Source organism: Odontesthes bonariensis, chromosome 11 (genome assembly GCF_027942865.1).
Source record: "Odontesthes bonariensis isolate fOdoBon6 chromosome 11, fOdoBon6.hap1, whole genome shotgun sequence".
NCBI classification, from domain to species: domain Eukaryota; kingdom Metazoa; phylum Chordata; class Actinopteri; order Atheriniformes; family Atherinopsidae; genus Odontesthes; species Odontesthes bonariensis.
Window position 1 is genome coordinate 2,602,905 of NC_134516.1, and position 19,464 is coordinate 2,622,368.

The window sequence follows — 19,464 nt, forward strand, 5'->3', positions numbered from 1 at the left end:
ACCCTTGTGGTAATTAGGCCGACTCCAGTGTTTTCCAAAAATCTTACCCTGCCTTGTTTCTCCAGTGTTCGTCTCCCTCGTCCGATCTCCGTTAGGAAAGTTAGAATCTGTCCAGTGGAAGTAGGATGTAGAGGATTTGTTGCAAAGTCTGTTGTCTCGTTGCTGAGGGAGCTGGGTGTAAGTGGACAGAGTGTGAGGAAAATAGTGCAGGAAGTGTCAGATGAGGCAGTAAAGTCCAGTCAGTGGATTTGGATTAGAAGAAACAATAGCAGCTGGGGGCCCAGCAAGGGGGGCACTTAGGGTAAACAGACTCTTGGAAGAAGCAAGGAAGAATTCCAGGATATATTTAAGTGGAGGGTGTGGCCAAGGTGAGCCTTTTGAAACCAGGCGGCCATTTTAGGTGAGTTGGCCTGTATGGCCTTGTTTCTGCTGGCATTGTTAGTGACTGTAGGACTGTTTAGTTGAGTTTGTCTGCTGAATCTGCTAGTGTGTCTTGTCCTGCTATACTTTCATTACCTCCTACCTGAACCAGGGTCTGAATCCCATTCCTACTTACCTTTACCTCTTCTGGGGGTGACTCTGGGACGCCAGTGATCACTCTCTAGCCTCATGGAGGAGTCGTGGGCCCAACTAGACGAAACACTGATGAAAGGAGGTTCGCACCTGATGACCCTTGTTTCTTGTGTTTACTTTGAATCGTGTCATGGTTTCCTCATGCCTGTAACGCCGTCCATAGTTAGATCCCTCTCATCAGCCTCTTCCACTCACCTGCCGCCGACTCAGAACCTTGCACCACAGCCAGCACGCTCCCCTCCATCTTGGATTCCCTCTGGACAATAAGGACAAAGAAACCACTTCGGACAATTCACCAAAGTGAGAAATCCCTCAGACCTTCTTCCACAGAGTTAAACGCCCTCCTGGACTCAGCTCAGACTTCATTAAATAATCGTTTCCGTTTCTCCAATCCTCCGTGAGCACCTGAGTCCGGACCTTCAGGCGTCACCTGGCACCTTAAAACTCCTCGCTGTGATCATACCAACGTCTTATTTAAAGTAAAGTATGTGGGTTAGCCACGTAATCCTGTCTGAGTCTGCAGTGGGTTTAATATAAATCATTCCACTATAAAGAAGACACCAAAAAGAAGTTATTGTATGTTCAGGGGGCAAAAACGGCTCATTTCCCCGTCGCTGGGTTGGATTATATCATTTTCATCTTTAGAGGTTTTCTTTTTGGGGTGCATTTATTTTCCAATAAGATCCTTAATGAGCATATATGCATGATAAGCAATAATAAACAATGATACAAAAACATAACGTTCAGGCTGTTTATTACTAAGTTCTCTGCGCAGCAGATCAAATATAAAACAACTTCAGTCCATCATCAAGTGCAAAAACAGACAAGCAACCTGGAAATGTGCGTATTACATAAGATACTCCTTTAACCCTCATACCTGATTTAAAACACAACTTAATTTCTGAAAAGGGACATTTTTGTCCCCTTTTAAAACGACCTAAAAACATCAAATGTTAACATTTTTTTCCGCTTTTTTTTTCATAAATCTTTTATTCCACTTCAGTTCTGATCATAACTACCAAGTTTTCAATTATTTTAAAAAATTTAACCCTTTAAATACTGGTTTAAATGACGTAAACGCCAATTTCTGTGAAAAAAACTCACAAAAACTGCTATATTTTCAATATATAGAATGCAAAGTGGAATTGTTGAGGGGGGATAATTATGGTCTGGGATAAGTCAATGATCAGCAACAACATTGATTTTTAGGGATTTTTAATTTTTTTGTTATGCCTGATTTTAAAAAAAACTCCTTAATTTCTGAAAAGGGACATTTTTGTCCCCTTTTAAAACAACCTAAAAACATCATATATTAATATTTTTTTCCACTTTTTTTTTCATAAATCTTTTATTCCACTTCAGTTCTGATCATAACTACCAAGTTTTCAATTATTTTAAAAAAAATTAACCCTTTAAATGCCAATTTGAACTTTTTAGCCCAATTTTGAAGCCTTTAAGTGCCAATATTTTCAAAATATGGAATGCAGAGTGGAATTATTGAGTAGGGATAATTAGGGTCTGGGATATGTCAATGATTAGCAACAACATTGATTTTTAGGGATTTTTAATTTTTTTGTTATGCCTGATTTTAAAAAAAAATCCTTAATTTCTGAAAAGGGCCATTTTTGTCCCCTTCTAAAATGATCCCCAAAATACCATATGTTAATATTTTTTTCCACTTTTTTTTTCAGAAATCTTTTCTTCCACTTCAGTTCTGATCATAACCATCAAGTTTTCAATTATTTTCAAAAAATGAACCCTTTAAATACCAGTGTATATGAGGTAAACACCAATTTTCCTCGAAAACCAGACACAAAAACTGCTGTATTTTCAATATATGCAATGCAAAGTGAAATATTCTATGGGGGATTATTAGGTCTGGGATATGTCATTGATGAGCTAAAACATCAGTTTTATCAGCTTTTTAGTTTTTCTGCAATGGCAGATTACAGAAACGGCTCCCATAGACATCCATTATAATGAATACAGCATTAGACTGTGGCACACACGCACGCGCAGTCCAGGATTAGTTGGGGTTTTCGGTGCTCATCCTCGCTGACCACTGGGTCCCTGTGCGCTGTGCTGAGGAGGAGAACATTTTCCACCTCTTCGGCACATATGACATGCGATATGCAGATTACAGAAAGTGTGTTTTGCAGTGAAGGCCAATGTTGAGGAGCGCACAGGTCTGTTGCTCACTTGCAGATGGACTGGGGGAAACTCAGGCTTATTCCTTCTAATGGTCACAACCATGGCGAGTTTTCATTTGAGCAGATCTTCATTCCAATACTTGACGATAGCAATTTAGCTTATTATTTATATATTATTATTTAGCTTATTAGCCCACGACGTAGGCCGATACATTTTAACACAGCGTCTAAAGCTCGCCACTCCCAAACCCTTCATCGGTAAAACGGCCGATGTACGACCGTACTGAAACATTCATATCATTCATATCTTAGATGTCTTTGGAAGGCTATGAGCTGCGCATGTCACAGGCAACCCACACTTTGATGCCATATTTTGGGGGTTTGCTGGGGATATACTGCAGAAACGCGCAGCGACCCTGAAAGGCCTTCAGCTGCTCATCGATGCAGACTTCTTTGCCCGGGGTGAAGAGGCGGGCGAGTCGGCTCTCCCACTTCTCCCAGAGAGCTGCAATCAGAGCCAGTTTGCCCTCTCGCTGTCGATGGGGTCGTGTCAGCTGGTCATCAAACAAGGGATTCAAATCTTGTGTGTGCCATGGTTTGCCTGAACATGGCCCATCCAGTGCATCCCACAGACTGAGGGTGCTCTCACCTCGTGAGTGATGCACCCGGCGAGGATGAGCGGCCCGAGGAAGGCCTGCAGCTCTCCTTTGTCGGTGTCCCTCCAGGCCTCTGTGGTGCGTCTGCCTTCCAGGTTGGTGAATTGAATGATCAGCTCCATCAGCTCATCAGTCAGAAAAAGATCTCAGGTGGGCTTCACATCGGTTATGCGGGCATGCATAGGTGGTCGGTTCAGGGCGAGCACAGGGCGCAGGCAGGTATCGGAGGGTGTTGGCGTGGTTGTCAGACCAGGACATCGTGCCATTTTTTGACACCAACAGAATATCCAGGCCGGCAGTGTCATCAGTTTCATCCTCCGTGCTGTTATAATCAGAGCTGCTGGAGGTAGGGTGAGTTCCCATTCTTCATCTGAGGAGTCATCAGAGGACGATGAATAGAGAGAGTCGCTGTGCCCTGGTCTGAGGACTTCCTCCACCGCTTGGGCAACGCTGACTTTTTGTGCCATGCCTTCCAACCTTCAGGAGAATGAGAAATGTGCACAGCTCTCGTATTCTCATGCTGGTGGATCTGTCGTTGACAAACGAGGGTGCTTTCATCATGTTACCTCAAAGACACCTAAATTATTTTATTATGTTACCTCAAAGAAACCCAAACTATTTCTCAGTCTGACGACCTCATAACATCACTGGGGTCACACAGGTGTCCGTGTGTGTGTGTGTGTGTGCGTGTGCGTACGGGTGTGGGTGCGTGTGTGTGTGTGTGTGTGTGCGTGTGTACGTGTGTGGGTGCGTGCATGCGCGTGTGTGTGTGTGTGTGTGTGTAAGTGCGTTTGTGTGTGTGTGTGTAAGTGCGTTTGTGTGTGTGTGTGCCATAGACTAATGCTGTATTCATTATAATGGATGTCTATGGGAGCCGTTTCTGTAATCTGCCATTGCAGAAAAACTAAAAAGCTGATAAAACTGATGTTTTAGCTCATCAATGACATATCCCAGACCTAATAATCCCCCAGAGAATATTTCACTTTGCATTGCATATATTGAAAATACAGCAGTTTTTGTGTCTGTTTTTCAACGAAAATTGGTGTTTACCTCATATACACTGGTATTTAAAGGGTTAATTTTTTGAAAATAATTGAAAACTTGATGGTTATGATCAGAACTGAAGTGGAATAAAAGATTTCTGAAAAAAAAAGTGGAAAAAAATATTAACATATGGTATTTTGAGGATCATTTTAGAAGGGGACAAAAATGGCCCTTTTCAGAAATTAAGGATTTTTTTTTAAAATCAGGCATAACAAAAAAATTAAAAATCCCTAAAAATCAATGTTGTTGCTAATCATTGACATATCCCAGACCCTAATTATCCCTACTCAATAATTCCACTCTGCATTCCATATTTTGAAAATATTGGCACCAAAAGGCTTCAAAATTGGGCTAAAAAGTTCAAATTGGCATTTAAAGGGTTAATTTTTTTGAAAATAATTGAAAACTTGGTGGTTATGATCAGAACTGAAGTGGAATAAAAGATTTATGAAAAAAAAGTGGAAAAAATATTAATATATGATGTTTTTAGGTCGTTTTAAAAGGGGACAAAAATGTCCCTTTTCAGAAATTAAGGAGTTTTTTTTTACACAATGAAAAATTGCATTGTATATAATGTGTGTTTGAAATTCGAAAAAATAGTCAAAAATACACAACTGGACCAAATATGATGAGTATCACTATCTACAGTGTGAAATTAGAGGAGAAAGTTCACCCCAAGTGGACAAAAATGTCCCCTATCAGGGATTAGGGTTAAACACAATAAATACTTTCAGCTTCATAAATGCATACATCAAGAAAATCTAAGCTATAGCTGCTTGTTATTTATCAACAGGTTTATCATCCTTCATGGTATACCTGATATAAAGCTGATATACTCAGTCATATACCTGATATAAAGCTGAACTAACGGCAAAGAGGAACCTGAGAGAAGCTTCTAGAAGCAGAGCAGCAGACAGAGAGCAGAGAGGAGAAACACATGGAGGTTGGTTCCTGCTGCTCCACCTGACGGAGGACCAGGCGTAGATCTTTCTGTTACAGCTTTCTCTGAAACACAAACACATCAAACCTTTAATCAGCAGCTCAGAATTAAACTTTCCATCTGTTCAGTCATCATTGGCCAACAGTTCAATGATATGTGCTGATAGAAACAAAAATCCGTAACTATAAGCTTTAAACCCTGAAGAACTTCCAGTAAGCAGATACTGCTTTAAGCAGTGGTGGACAAAGTACTCAACTCCAGTACTTGAGTTAAAGTATTGATACTCGTGGTCAAATCTTACTCAACAACAAGTTCAAAATTTTACTCAAGTTAAAATACTGAAGAACTTACTTTTAAAAATACTTAAGTATTCAAAAGTATGTTTTCTAATATCAGTACATTGCTGTATTGTTTTCTGAATGCTTTTACAGAACCATGTAACTCTCTGAAACCACTTAATGTAGACTTTTTGCACCACTCTGCTACAGAATAACCACAACACGGCAGCTCTGAGCTAACAGTGCTGAGCTAACAGCGCTGAGCTAACAGCGCTGAGCTAACAGCTAACAGTGCTGAGCTAACAGCGCTGAGCTAACAGTGCTGAGTTAACAGCGCTGAGCTAACAGTGCTGAGCTAACAGCGCTGAGCTAACAGCTAACAGCTCTGAGCTAACAGCTAACAGCGCTGAGCTAACAGCTAACAGCTCTGAGCTAACAGTGCAACAGCACGCGTTCATTCATTCATTGGTCGTAAAGAATCGGTGAAATAAAGACAGATAATAAACGGATATAAACGGATCTCCAGGGATCTAAATATCTTCTGAAGGACGCCGACTTTCACCAAACTGTTATCGGTGAGCAGATGAACAGATTTTATGCCAGAAATAAGGTCCAGGTTTAAAAAAAAAAATGAACTTCTCCTTCAAGAAAGATACTTATTTTATTCAGTTAATTTTGGTATTTTGTATTAAAGTGAATTCCTGAATAATAATTTGTTTTCCATGTGTTCATGTCACTCAGAAAATATGCTTCTAATTCAATTCAGGTTCGAGTCAAATAGTTAAAAAATCGTTTCACTCACAAAAAAATGGGCTAAAAAATTCACCAGGCCAGGAAAGGGGAAGGCCGGCCCTTCTAATGAGGTGTCCCTGTTTTGTTTTTCAGGGAGTTGGCAACCCTAATCTCTGCTGACTAGTTCCCAGGCAGCGTTCTCAGGGACTTGCTCAGCAGGACACATCAGTCCTGGGACACATCAGTCCTGGGACACATCAGTCCCGGGACACATCAGTCCCGGGACACATCAGTCCTGGGACACATCAGTCCTGAGACACATCAGATCTACTTTCCCCGTCTTAGACCACTACGTCCATCCTGTGCCCATACATCGGTTTGGACACAGGATGAACCTCTGGGGTATATAACTCTGTAATGACCCATCTGAGGCAGAAGGGGTACAGTCATAAAATCTGCAGGCGTCCCAGCACTGGTGGGACTCCTCTCCAACAGCAATGAGGCTGTAAACAAGTTGCTGCTAAACACCGAAAAGACAAAGGAGCTCCTCAGTGACTTCAGATGGAAACAAGAGGAGCACCTGCCACTCAAAGCAGGAAAGGAGGTGGAGAGGCTCTCCAGCGATGAACTCCGGGGAATTCCCATCAGTGAGGACCTCCAGTGGAAGGTGAACACCCAGCAGAGATTGGACTTCCTCAGGACACTGAATTATATTCTGAGTAACTGGAGGAACTGGAGTTGAAATAAGAAATAAGGACTGGCTGAACACTTTAACACAGAACTGTATCTTCAGCCTGAACAGGAGCAGTTGTGAGTGTTGGTGTGGTCCAGCAGGGGGCAGCGTTTCAGCATCATATGACACCGTGCAGTCAGAGCTTTAGCTGCTCTTACCTGCTCTTACCTGCTCTTATCTTACCTGCTCTTATCTTACCTGCTCTTATCTTACCTGCTCTTACCTGCTCTTACCTGCTCTTACCTGCTCATACCTGCTCTTACCTGCTCATACCTGCTCATACCTGCTCTTACCTGCTCTTACCTGCTCTTACCTGCTCATACCTGCTCATACCTGCTCATACCTGCTCTTACCTGCTCTTACCTGCTCTTATCTTACCTGCTCTTATCTTACCTGCTCTTACCTGCTCATACCTGCTCTTACCTGCTCTTACCTGCTCATACCTGCTCATACCTGCTCTTACCTCCTCATACCTGCTCTTACCTCCTCATACCTGCTCTTACCTGCTCTTACCTCCTCATACCTGCTCTTACCTGCTCTTACCTGCTCTTACCTGCTCATACCTGCTCTTATCTTACCTGCTCTTACCTGCTCTTACCTGCTCTTACCTGCTCTTACCTGCTCTTACCTGCTCATACCTGCTCTTACCTGCTCTTACCTGCTCTTACCTGCTCTTACCTGCTCATACCTGCTCTTACCTGCTCTTACCTGCTCTTACCTGCTCTTACCTGCTCTTACCTGCTCTTACCTGCTCTTACCTGCTCATACCTGCTCATACCTGCTCATACCTGCTCTTACCTGCTCTTACCTCCTCATACCTGCTCTTACCTGCTCTTACCTGCTCATACCTGCTCATACCTGCTCTTACCTGCTCTTACCTGCTCTTATCTTACCTGCTCTTACCTGCTCATACCTGCTCTTACCTGCTCTTACCTGCTCTTACCTGCTCTTACCTGCTCATACCTGCTCTTACCTGCTCATACCTGCTCTTACCTGCTCTTACCTCCTCATACCTGCTCTTACCTGCTCATACCTGCTCATACCTGCTCATACCTGCTCTTACCTGCTCATACCTGCTCTTACCTGCTCTTACCTGCTCATACCTGCTCATACCTGCTCTTACCTGCTCTTACCTGCTCTTACCTGCTCATACCTGCTCTTACCTGCTCTTACCTGCTCTTACCTGCTCATACCTGCTCATACCTGCTCTTACCTGCTCTTACCTGCTCTTACCTCCTCATACCTGCTCTTACCTGCTCATACCTGCTCATACCTGCTCATACCTGCTCATACCTGCTCTTACCTGCTCATACCTGCTCTTACCTGCTCTTACCTGCTCATACCTGCTCATACCTGCTCATACCTGCTCTTACCTGCTCTTACCTGCTCTTACCTGCTCTTACCTGCTCTTACCTGCTCATACCTGCTCATACCTGCTCTTACCTGCTCTTATCTTACCTGCTCATACCTGCTCTTACCTGCTCATACCTGCTCTTACCTGCTCATACCTGCTCTTACCTGCTCATACCTGCTCATACCTGCTCTTACCTGCTCATACCTGCTCTTACCTGCTCTTATCTTACCTGCTCTTACCTGCTCATACCTGCTCTTACCTGCTCTTACCTGCTCTTATCTTACCTGCTCATACCTGCTCTTATCTTACCTGCTCATACCTGCTCATACCTGCTCTTACCTGCTCTTACCTGCTCTTACCTGCTCTTACCTGCTCTTATCTTACCTGCTCTTACCTGCTCATACCTGCTCTTACCTGCTCTTACCTGCTCATACCTGCTCTTACCTGCTCTTACCTGCTCATACCTGCTCTTACCTGCTCATACCTGCTCTTACCTGCTCTTACCTGCTCTTACCTGCTCTTATCTTACCTGCTCTTACCTGCTCATACCTGCTCTTACCTGCTCTTACCTGCTCATACCTGCTCTTACCTGCTCTTACCTGCTCATACCTGCTCTTACCTGCTCATACCTGCTCTTACCTGCTCATACCTGCTCTTACCTGCTCTTATCTTACCTGCTCTTACCTGCTCATACCTGCTCTTACCTGCTCTTACCTGCTCTTATCTTACCTGCTCTTACCTGCTCATACCTGCTCTTACCTGCTCTTATCTTACCTGCTCTTATCTTACCTGCTCTTATCTTACCTGCTCATACCTGCTCTTACCTGCTCTTATCTTACCTGCTCATACCTGCTCTTACCTGCTCTTATCTTACCTGCTCTTACCTGCTCTTATCTTACCTGCTCTTATCTTACCTGCTCATACCTGCTCATACCTGCTCTTACCTGCTCTTATCTTACCTGCTCTTACCTGCTCTTACCTGCTCATACCTGCTCTTACCTGCTCTTATCTTACCTGCTCTTATCTTACCTGCTCTTATCTTACCTGCTCATACCTGCTCATACCTGCTCTTATCTTACCTGCTCATACCTGCTCTTACCTGCTCTTATCTTACCTGCTCATACCTGCTCTTACCTGCTCATACCTGCTCTTACCTGCTCTTACCTGCTCTTATCTTACCTGCTCATACCTGCTCTTACCTGCTCTTATCTTACCTGCTCATACCTGCTCTTACCTGCTCATACCTGCTCTTACCTGCTCTTACCTGCTCTTACCTGCTCATACCTGCTCTTACCTGCTCTTACCTGCTCATACCTGCTCTTACCTGCTCATACCTGCTCTTACCTGCTCATACCTGCTCTTACCTGCTCTTATCTTACCTGCTCTTACCTGCTCATACCTGCTCTTACCTGCTCTTACCTGCTCTTATCTTACCTGCTCTTACCTGCTCATACCTGCTCTTACCTGCTCTTATCTTACCTGCTCTTATCTTACCTGCTCTTATCTTACCTGCTCTTATCTTACCTGCTCATACCTGCTCTTACCTGCTCTTATCTTACCTGCTCATACCTGCTCTTACCTGCTCTTATCTTACCTGCTCTTACCTGCTCTTATCTTACCTGCTCTTATCTTACCTGCTCATACCTGCTCATACCTGCTCTTACCTGCTCTTATCTTACCTGCTCTTACCTGCTCATACCTGCTCTTACCTGCTCTTATCTTACCTGCTCTTATCTTACCTGCTCTTATCTTACCTGCTCATACCTGCTCATACCTGCTCTTATCTTACCTGCTCATACCTGCTCTTACCTGCTCTTATCTTACCTGCTCATACCTGCTCTTACCTGCTCATACCTGCTCTTACCTGCTCTTACCTGCTCTTATCTTACCTGCTCATACCTGCTCTTACCTGCTCTTATCTTACCTGCTCATACCTGCTCTTACCTGCTCATACCTGCTCTTACCTGCTCTTACCTGCTCTTACCTGCTCTTACCTGCTCTTACCTGCTCTTACCTGCTCTTACCTGCTCTTACCTGCTCATACCTGCTCTTATCTTACCTGCTCTTATCTTACCTGCTCTTACCTGCTCATACCTGCTCTTACCTGCTCTTATCTTACCTGCTCATACCTGCTCATACCTGCTCTTATCTTACCTGCTCATACCTGCTCTTACCTGCTCTTACCTGCTCATACCTGCTCATACCTGCTCATACCTGCTCTTATCTTACCTGCTCATACCTGCTCTTACCTGCTCTTACCTGCTCATACCTGCTCTTACCTGCTCTTACCTGCTCTTACCTGCTCTTATCTTACCTGCTCTTATCTTACCTGCTCTTACCTGCTCTTATCTTACCTGCTCTTACCTGCTCTTATCTTACCTGCTCTTATCTTACCTGCTCTTACCTGCTCTTATCTTACCTGCTCTTATCTTACCTGCTCTTACCTGCTCTTACCTGCTCTTACCTGCTCATACCTGCTCTTATCTTACCTGCTCTTACCTGCTCATACCTGCTCATACCTGCTCTTATCTTACCTGCTCTTACCTGCTCTTATCTTACCTGCTCTTACCTGCTCTTACCTGCTCTTATCTTACCTGCTCATACCTGCTCTTACCTGCTCTTACCTGCTCATACCTGCTCTTACCTGCTCTTACCTGCTCTTACCTGCTCTTATCTTACCTGCTCTTATCTTACCTGCTCTTACCTGCTCTTATCTTACCTGCTCTTACCTGCTCTTATCTTACCTGCTCTTACCTGCTCTTACCTGCTCTTATCTTACCTGCTCATACCTGCTCTTACCTGCTCTTACCTGCTCATACCTGCTCTTACCTGCTCTTACCTGCTCTTACCTGCTCTTATCTTACCTGCTCTTACCTGCTCATACCTGCTCTTACCTGCTCTTACCTGCTCTTACCTGCTCTTACCTGCTCATACCTGCTCTTACCTGCTCATACCTGCTCTTACCTGCTCTTACCTGCTCTTACCTCCTCATACCTGCTCTTACCTGCTCATACCTGCTCATACCTGCTCATACCTGCTCATACCTGCTCTTACCTGCTCATACCTGCTCTTACCTGCTCTTACCTGCTCATACCTGCTCATACCTGCTCTTACCTCCTCATACCTGCTCTTACCTGCTCTTACCTGCTCTTACCTGCTCTTACCTGCTCTTACCTGCTCATACCTGCTCATACCTGCTCTTACCTGCTCTTATCTTACCTGCTCATACCTGCTCTTACCTGCTCATACCTGCTCTTACCTGCTCATACCTGCTCTTACCTGCTCATACCTGCTCTTACCTGCTCTTACCTGCTCATACCTGCTCTTACCTGCTCTTATCTTACCTGCTCTTACCTGCTCATACCTGCTCTTACCTGCTCTTACCTGCTCTTATCTTACCTGCTCATACCTGCTCTTATCTTACCTGCTCATACCTGCTCATACCTGCTCTTACCTGCTCTTACCTGCTCTTACCTGCTCTTACCTGCTCTTATCTTACCTGCTCTTACCTGCTCATACCTGCTCTTACCTGCTCTTACCTGCTCATACCTGCTCTTACCTGCTCTTACCTGCTCATACCTGCTCTTACCTGCTCATACCTGCTCTTACCTGCTCTTACCTGCTCTTACCTGCTCTTATCTTACCTGCTCTTACCTGCTCATACCTGCTCTTACCTGCTCTTACCTGCTCATACCTGCTCTTACCTGCTCTTACCTGCTCATACCTGCTCTTACCTGCTCATACCTGCTCTTACCTGCTCATACCTGCTCTTACCTGCTCTTATCTTACCTGCTCTTACCTGCTCATACCTGCTCTTACCTGCTCTTACCTGCTCTTATCTTACCTGCTCTTACCTGCTCATACCTGCTCTTACCTGCTCTTATCTTACCTGCTCTTATCTTACCTGCTCTTATCTTACCTGCTCATACCTGCTCTTACCTGCTCTTATCTTACCTGCTCATACCTGCTCTTACCTGCTCTTATCTTACCTGCTCTTACCTGCTCTTATCTTACCTGCTCTTATCTTACCTGCTCATACCTGCTCATACCTGCTCTTACCTGCTCTTATCTTACCTGCTCTTACCTGCTCATACCTGCTCTTACCTGCTCTTATCTTACCTGCTCTTATCTTACCTGCTCTTATCTTACCTGCTCATACCTGCTCATACCTGCTCTTATCTTACCTGCTCATACCTGCTCTTACCTGCTCTTATCTTACCTGCTCATACCTGCTCTTACCTGCTCATACCTGCTCTTACCTGCTCTTACCTGCTCTTATCTTACCTGCTCATACCTGCTCTTACCTGCTCTTATCTTACCTGCTCATACCTGCTCTTACCTGCTCATACCTGCTCTTACCTGCTCTTACCTGCTCTTACCTGCTCTTACCTGCTCTTACCTGCTCATACCTGCTCTTACCTGCTCTTACCTGCTCTTATCTTACCTGCTCTTACCTGCTCATACCTGCTCTTACCTGCTCTTACCTGCTCTTATCTTACCTGCTCTTACCTGCTCATACCTGCTCTTACCTGCTCTTATCTTACCTGCTCTTACCTGCTCATACCTGCTCTTACCTGCTCTTACCTGCTCTTATCTTACCTGCTCTTACCTGCTCATACCTGCTCTTACCTGCTCTTATCTTACCTGCTCTTATCTTACCTGCTCTTATCTTACCTGCTCTTATCTTACCTGCTCATACCTGCTCTTACCTGCTCTTATCTTACCTGCTCATACCTGCTCTTACCTGCTCTTATCTTACCTGCTCTTACCTGCTCTTATCTTACCTGCTCTTATCTTACCTGCTCATACCTGCTCATACCTGCTCTTACCTGCTCTTATCTTACCTGCTCTTACCTGCTCATACCTGCTCTTACCTGCTCTTATCTTACCTGCTCTTATCTTACCTGCTCTTATCTTACCTGCTCATACCTGCTCATACCTGCTCTTATCTTACCTGCTCATACCTGCTCTTACCTGCTCTTATCTTACCTGCTCATACCTGCTCTTACCTGCTCATACCTGCTCTTACCTGCTCTTACCTGCTCTTATCTTACCTGCTCATACCTGCTCTTACCTGCTCTTATCTTACCTGCTCATACCTGCTCTTACCTGCTCATACCTGCTCTTACCTGCTCTTACCTGCTCTTACCTGCTCTTACCTGCTCTTACCTGCTCTTACCTGCTCATACCTGCTCTTACCTGCTCTTACCTGCTCTTACCTGCTCATACCTGCTCTTACCTGCTCTTACCTGCTCTTACCTGCTCTTACCTGCTCTTATCTTACCTGCTCTTACCTGCTCATACCTGCTCTTACCTGCTCTTATCTTACCTGCTCATACCTGCTCATACCTGCTCTTACCTGCTCTTATCTTACCTGCTCATACCTGCTCTTACCTGCTCTTACCTGCTCTTACCTGCTCATACCTGCTCTTACCTGCTCATACCTGCTCTTACCTGCTCTTACCTGCTCTTACCTGCTCTTATCTTACCTGCTCTTATCTTACCTGCTCTTACCTGCTCTTATCTTACCTGCTCTTACCTGCTCTTATCTTACCTGCTCTTATCTTACCTGCTCTTACCTGCTCTTACCTGCTCTTACCTGCTCTTACCTGCTCATACCTGCTCTTATCTTACCTGCTCTTACCTGCTCATACCTGCTCATACCTGCTCTTATCTTACCTGCTCTTACCTGCTCTTATCTTACCTGCTCTTACCTGCTCTTACCTGCTCTTATCTTACCTGCTCATACCTGCTCTTACCTGCTCTTACCTGCTCATACCTGCTCTTACCTGCTCTTACCTGCTCTTACCTGCTCTTATCTTACCTGCTCTTATCTTACCTGCTCTTACCTGCTCTTATCTTACCTGCTCTTACCTGCTCTTATCTTACCTGCTCTTATCTGCTCTTATCTTACCTGCTCTTATCTTACCTGCTCTTACCTGCTCTTACCTGCTCTTACCTGCTCATACCTGCTCTTATCTTACCTGCTCTTACCTGCTCATACCTGCTCATACCTGCTCTTATCTTACCTGCTCTTACCTGCTCTTACCTGCTCTTATCTTACCTGCTCTTACCTGCTCTTATCTTACCTGCTCTTACCTGCTCTTATCTTACCTGCTCTTATCTTACCTGCTCTTATCTTACCTGCTCTTACCTGCTCTTATCTTACCTGCTCTTATCTTACCTGCTCTTATCTTACCTGCTCTTACCTGCTCTTATCTTACCTGCTCTTATCTTACCTGCTCTTATCTTACCTGCTCTTATCTTACCTGCTCTTATCTTACCTGCTCTTACCTTATCTGCTCTGACTTCAGACAGAGGAGCACGTTCAACCTGCCTCATCCTTTAAGGCGAGACACTACAGGTGAATAGGGTAATATTTTAAAATAATAGATATCACCATGATTACTTATACAAGTATGAAAAAATAAATGCATTACAAGTTTTAGAAATTTGTATGTTTAATTATGCAAATGAGGCATTATCTAATTAAATATGCACACATTTGCATATATTTCAGGAAGATAGATCTGAACATGTGATAAAGCCAGGTGCAAAATTTTCTTTTCATTTTGTTTACACACTAAATGAAAAGAAAATTACAGAGGGATTTCAGGATATCTGCTTTCATTTCCTAGGAAATCACAATATGCTGTCCATAGACTAAAAAACATTGATTTTCGCCATATTTTTTTTTTTTATAATGTCACATAAATCAGGCCAGGAATGATTTATCAACAAATCCTTCAGTAAATATCTTCAGAGTACTGCTCAGTGTATGACTGGAAAGTTTGGTTTTGTATTGGAAACAATTGCTCAAAAACAGAATTAATGCTCAGGCCCTTAGTAATACTAATATTGAATAAAGTAATCTTATTAATAAAGAATACAAGCTCAATACAATACAATAAAAGATCGACATGTATGACCAGCCTCATTCATTAACTCGGTTTCCTAACCACAGTTTACGGTCAGCTGTGCTGCTCCCTGATGCTTCATCAGCTGATCTGATAGATTTTATTTTATTGCATCTTGCAAAGCGCAATTGTTGCTTCCTTTTCTTTGAAAGTTGTGGTGTTTTGGGGCATTTTCGGAGCATCAGAGTCGACCACGTGATGCGTTTGAGCGAATACCGTTAGCAGAAATGAGCAGCAGCCAATCAGATTCTGTCATTAGCTATAAATCCGCCTTTAGACATTCCTGATTGGCTGCTGATAGAACGAACATGATACATGGATAACAAACTGAGATTAAACACAGAGGCAGTGACTCAAACAAACAGTGGGCTGATTTTATCTTCTTTAACTGACCTGAAACCTTCAGATTGACCTTCCATCTATAATTCACTGTGAGGATAATACACTCATATGTTCCTGCATCCTCCAGCTGCAGGTTCTCCAGGATGATGGAGAAGTTTCCTTTCTGGTACTGATCAGGGAAGCTGGACACCCGACCTTTGTACCTCTGGTCCTGGGTTGCAAAGTTCTGTCCACCATCTTTGATGTCCAGGACAACTTTGGTGTTGCCGTTCCTCCAGAAGGCGTCGACCTTCTGTGGCAGAGACCCGCTGTAGCTGCAGGGCAGCATGACGCTTCCTCCAGTAAAACCTTCAACAGCTGCATCCTGGCAGCTCACTGAGGGACAGAAACAAGACGGACAGTCAAACACTGGGTCTGATTAGGGCCCGACCGATATGGTTTTTTCAGGGCCGATAACCGATAAATAGAAACATTATTCACGATAAATTAAAAATAGCACACACTGACACAAACTTTCATATCCACTAAGTCTTGTAAAAATGAGAAGTTCCGGGAGCATTTGTAAAGTAAAGCCAAACATAACTTAGAATAAAACGGGAAATAAAATAATAATATAAATACATAATTATCAATAAAAAAATAAATCACTCCCTGCTATGAGAATACTTGAATAGAAGCTATTTTTATATTAAGAAGTAATAGAAAATGAACTGACAGAACTAAAAAGCAAGTGTAGGGAGCTGCGTATAGCATTTTTATTAAACAGTAAAATAAACATAAACATCCCCGTACAACATCTACATTAGGATGCTTTAATGCCCATTCTCAAGCCTAATATTGCTAATTTAGCAGGATAATGTTGTAGTGGAGGAAGCACAGTTGCTCTGCGTGTTGTGCAGTGAGGCTTTTTCTGTTCTTTGTGCAGAGATCTCACTGAAGACCCGGTCGCTGGGTACAGATGAGGGCGGCGCGCAAAGAAACTTTAAAGTTAAGTAAGAGGGACGACCAATCACCGTTGGTTCTGACGTGCTGGGTAACCAGTCGTTACGGAACGAGTAAGGCTCTCACACCAGCAGGCTACCAAGTAGCTAGCAGGCTTGCACTAACAAACGGTTAGTCGCAGGAACAATCACAAACACGTTTTATTTGGTCTTCATTGACCATGGCTTTCAGTCCACCTTTTGTGTAGAACTACAGACACGTTCACGTTTCTCAGTGAGGAGTATTCGCCGTCATTCTGGCTATCCTTACGTGAGCTGAAGGTTTGCGTCGTTACACAGATCAAATGGACCATTTTCACTAGTTGTATACACTAATAAAGACGTGGTGCCGTGCTTTTGCAACGTTGCAACGTTGGTGTGTTTGGTGTTTATCCCCTGCAATATGTGACATATTGCAGGGGATAAGGCTTCGTATATGCTTACCTTGAAGGGAGTTTGTTCTCTTTGCTTCAAGTAGTACTGCCACCCCGCCCCCCACTTGCGCCGCGGCCGCCTTGAAACCGTTCGCAGCCTTGCGTGTTGATTGGTTCCGTGTGCCAAACAAATCAGATGCTGTGACTGCCGGGGCAATGCTCATGAACTCAAAGTGGCGAGAGCGAGAGCAGAAGACGCATTCAGAACCAAACGGCTGCAAAATTTGTTGTGAAAATTATATAAACTTATCGGTGGAAATTTATGGAAAGTATGGCCGATGCCGTTATCCCCAAAATGCTAAATATCTGCTAAATATGGTGAATATGGTGCAGTGTGTCCACCACCTGTGTGCAGACTCACCTGAGGTCCAGCAGGCAGCCAGCAGCATCCAGACTGAGACTCTGCAGACAGACAGGAAACAGGGAGTCAGATTCAGTCCTGCAGCTTCCAACACTTTCTGCTCCAAACTCTCCAGATTCAACTTCTGACGCCAGCAATCTGTCCTGGGGGAGTTTCACTTCCTCCTGGTGTTTAAAGGACCCGCAGGCCGCAGAAAATCACGAGATGAAGCCCGGCTCTGAGGGAACTGATATTAATCTGGTTCCTGGTGTCGCTGCGGCCCAGCCCATCAGTTCTGTTAGGTTTAGGGTCATGTCCCTCTTTCTGTTTGTGAAAATGCAGAACAGGGACATTTTACTGCTTTTTTTTGTATTCTCATCACCCTAAACCAGCTCAGAAAAAGGTTTCACAAATCCCAAACAGGGTTTTAATGAATCTACAGCCTCTTTAGAATAATTATATCCATGATTTGAGCAGTCTAACTATTATAGTTTCCATACAGGACCAAGTTTAGGACGCTCAAAATGCAAAAAAAAGCAGTAAATTGTTCCTGTTCTGCATTTTTACAAATCAGAAAAAAAGTTTCACAAATTCCAGACAAGGTTTTAATTAATCTATAGTCTCTTTATAATAATTATATCCAGATTTGAGCAGTCTAACTAATAAAGTTTCCATACAGGACCAAGTTTAGGACGCTCAAAATGCAAAAAAAGCAGTAAAATTCAGCTAATTAGCTCAGAAACAACCTCAGACCTCTAAAGTTGGCCTTTGCCGGCTGCTTATCTGACATACAGCTGGTTCACCTGAAGTTTACACAGATAAAATCTTATTTGCATGTTTTTTATTACTCTGGTATTTCTGGATATTCCAGTTGTTCATGTGACTTACGGGAAACAAGCAAAGCTAAGCTAGCTCCCATCGGGGCTGGGCGCCGCCTCTTAGCTAGCTTGTGTTTAACCGTTAGCCTGATTTTAGGCCTTATTTCAACAACTGACCTCACGAGGGCTTCCATCCTGTTTCTTTGGGCCATTTAGAAATATTCTACAAACTTAAAGTTGATTATTAAACCAAAAACTCGTCACACGTCACCAGTCAACAGCTAACGGAAGCGGAAGAAAACGGTTTACGGCCAACGGCCAACGGCCAAAGCCTGAACGTAAAAGTCAGACAAACAAATTAAACAAATAAAAGGTTTAAATATACATAATTAATGTGTAGCAGATTGGGAAAATGTTAATAAATCATATTTTATGTGTGTTTGAGAAATAAATGTTCCACATTTAAAAAAAAAGACCTTTTTGGGGTGGGGGTCCTCTTTTCTTCCTTCCGGTACCAGTGTCGTGGTGAATTCTGCACCCTGTACAATTGGTGACAGGCCAGGACTGTGCTTACTGGGCATGCGTCAAAGAGACCACCCTCTGTACCTCATGGGGAAATCGTAAAGGTTCCTGAACATGTGATGAAATTTAGCTGCACACCACGAGAACAATAAAGAAACTGAGAAGAAGAAAGAAATAAAAACATTTTAAAGGTCAATTTGACCCCGAATTTAGAAAAAGTTGGGATGGTATGAACGGGAATAAGAACAAATGTAGTCATTTTTAAATAGACTTTGACTGTTGAGTCATGGCACACAGTGTAAACCTAAAATGTTTCATGTTTTGTCTCTTTATTTTCATTAGATTTGTTCATAAACATTGATTTTCTGTTATATTTCACCACGACCTTTATCAATGAACGAGGACCACCAACAGTCACCTTTCTGTTCACGGAAAAACTAAATCACGATCTTTGGAAATGCTGCAAAAAATAATCAAAAAATAATAATTTTCTAACAGGAAATTAACCTGGAGGAGGAAAAACAACAGCTGTGGTGGACATCCACAGGAGGCAGGAGGCCTCTCCTCCCCCATCTTTCTGCGGCCGTATAATAACGATAATAAACCGCTCCACCTTTCTGCGGCCGTATAATAACGATAATAAACCGCTCC

The 19,464-nt window shown here is 43.5% G+C and overlaps 1 protein-coding gene across 1 annotated transcript; it reads right to left on the bottom strand.

Annotated features, from left to right (window-relative positions):
- Positions 1–1,310: 1,310 nt before the first annotated feature.
- On the bottom strand, positions 1,311–18,608 carry LOC142391296 (V-set domain-containing T-cell activation inhibitor 1-like). The gene is made up of 6 exons (XM_075477067.1): positions 18,469–18,608; positions 17,495–17,535; positions 15,771–16,094; positions 5,272–5,428; positions 5,141–5,239; positions 1,311–1,443 (listed from the first exon to the last, which is right to left on the bottom strand). The coding sequence occupies exons 1-4, from the start codon at positions 18,501–18,503 to the stop codon at positions 5,319–5,321; spliced, it is 510 nt and encodes a 169-aa protein (XP_075333182.1). The 5' UTR covers positions 18,504–18,608; the 3' UTR covers positions 1,311–1,443; positions 5,141–5,239; positions 5,272–5,318.
- Between the last annotated feature and the right edge of the window lie 856 nt (positions 18,609–19,464).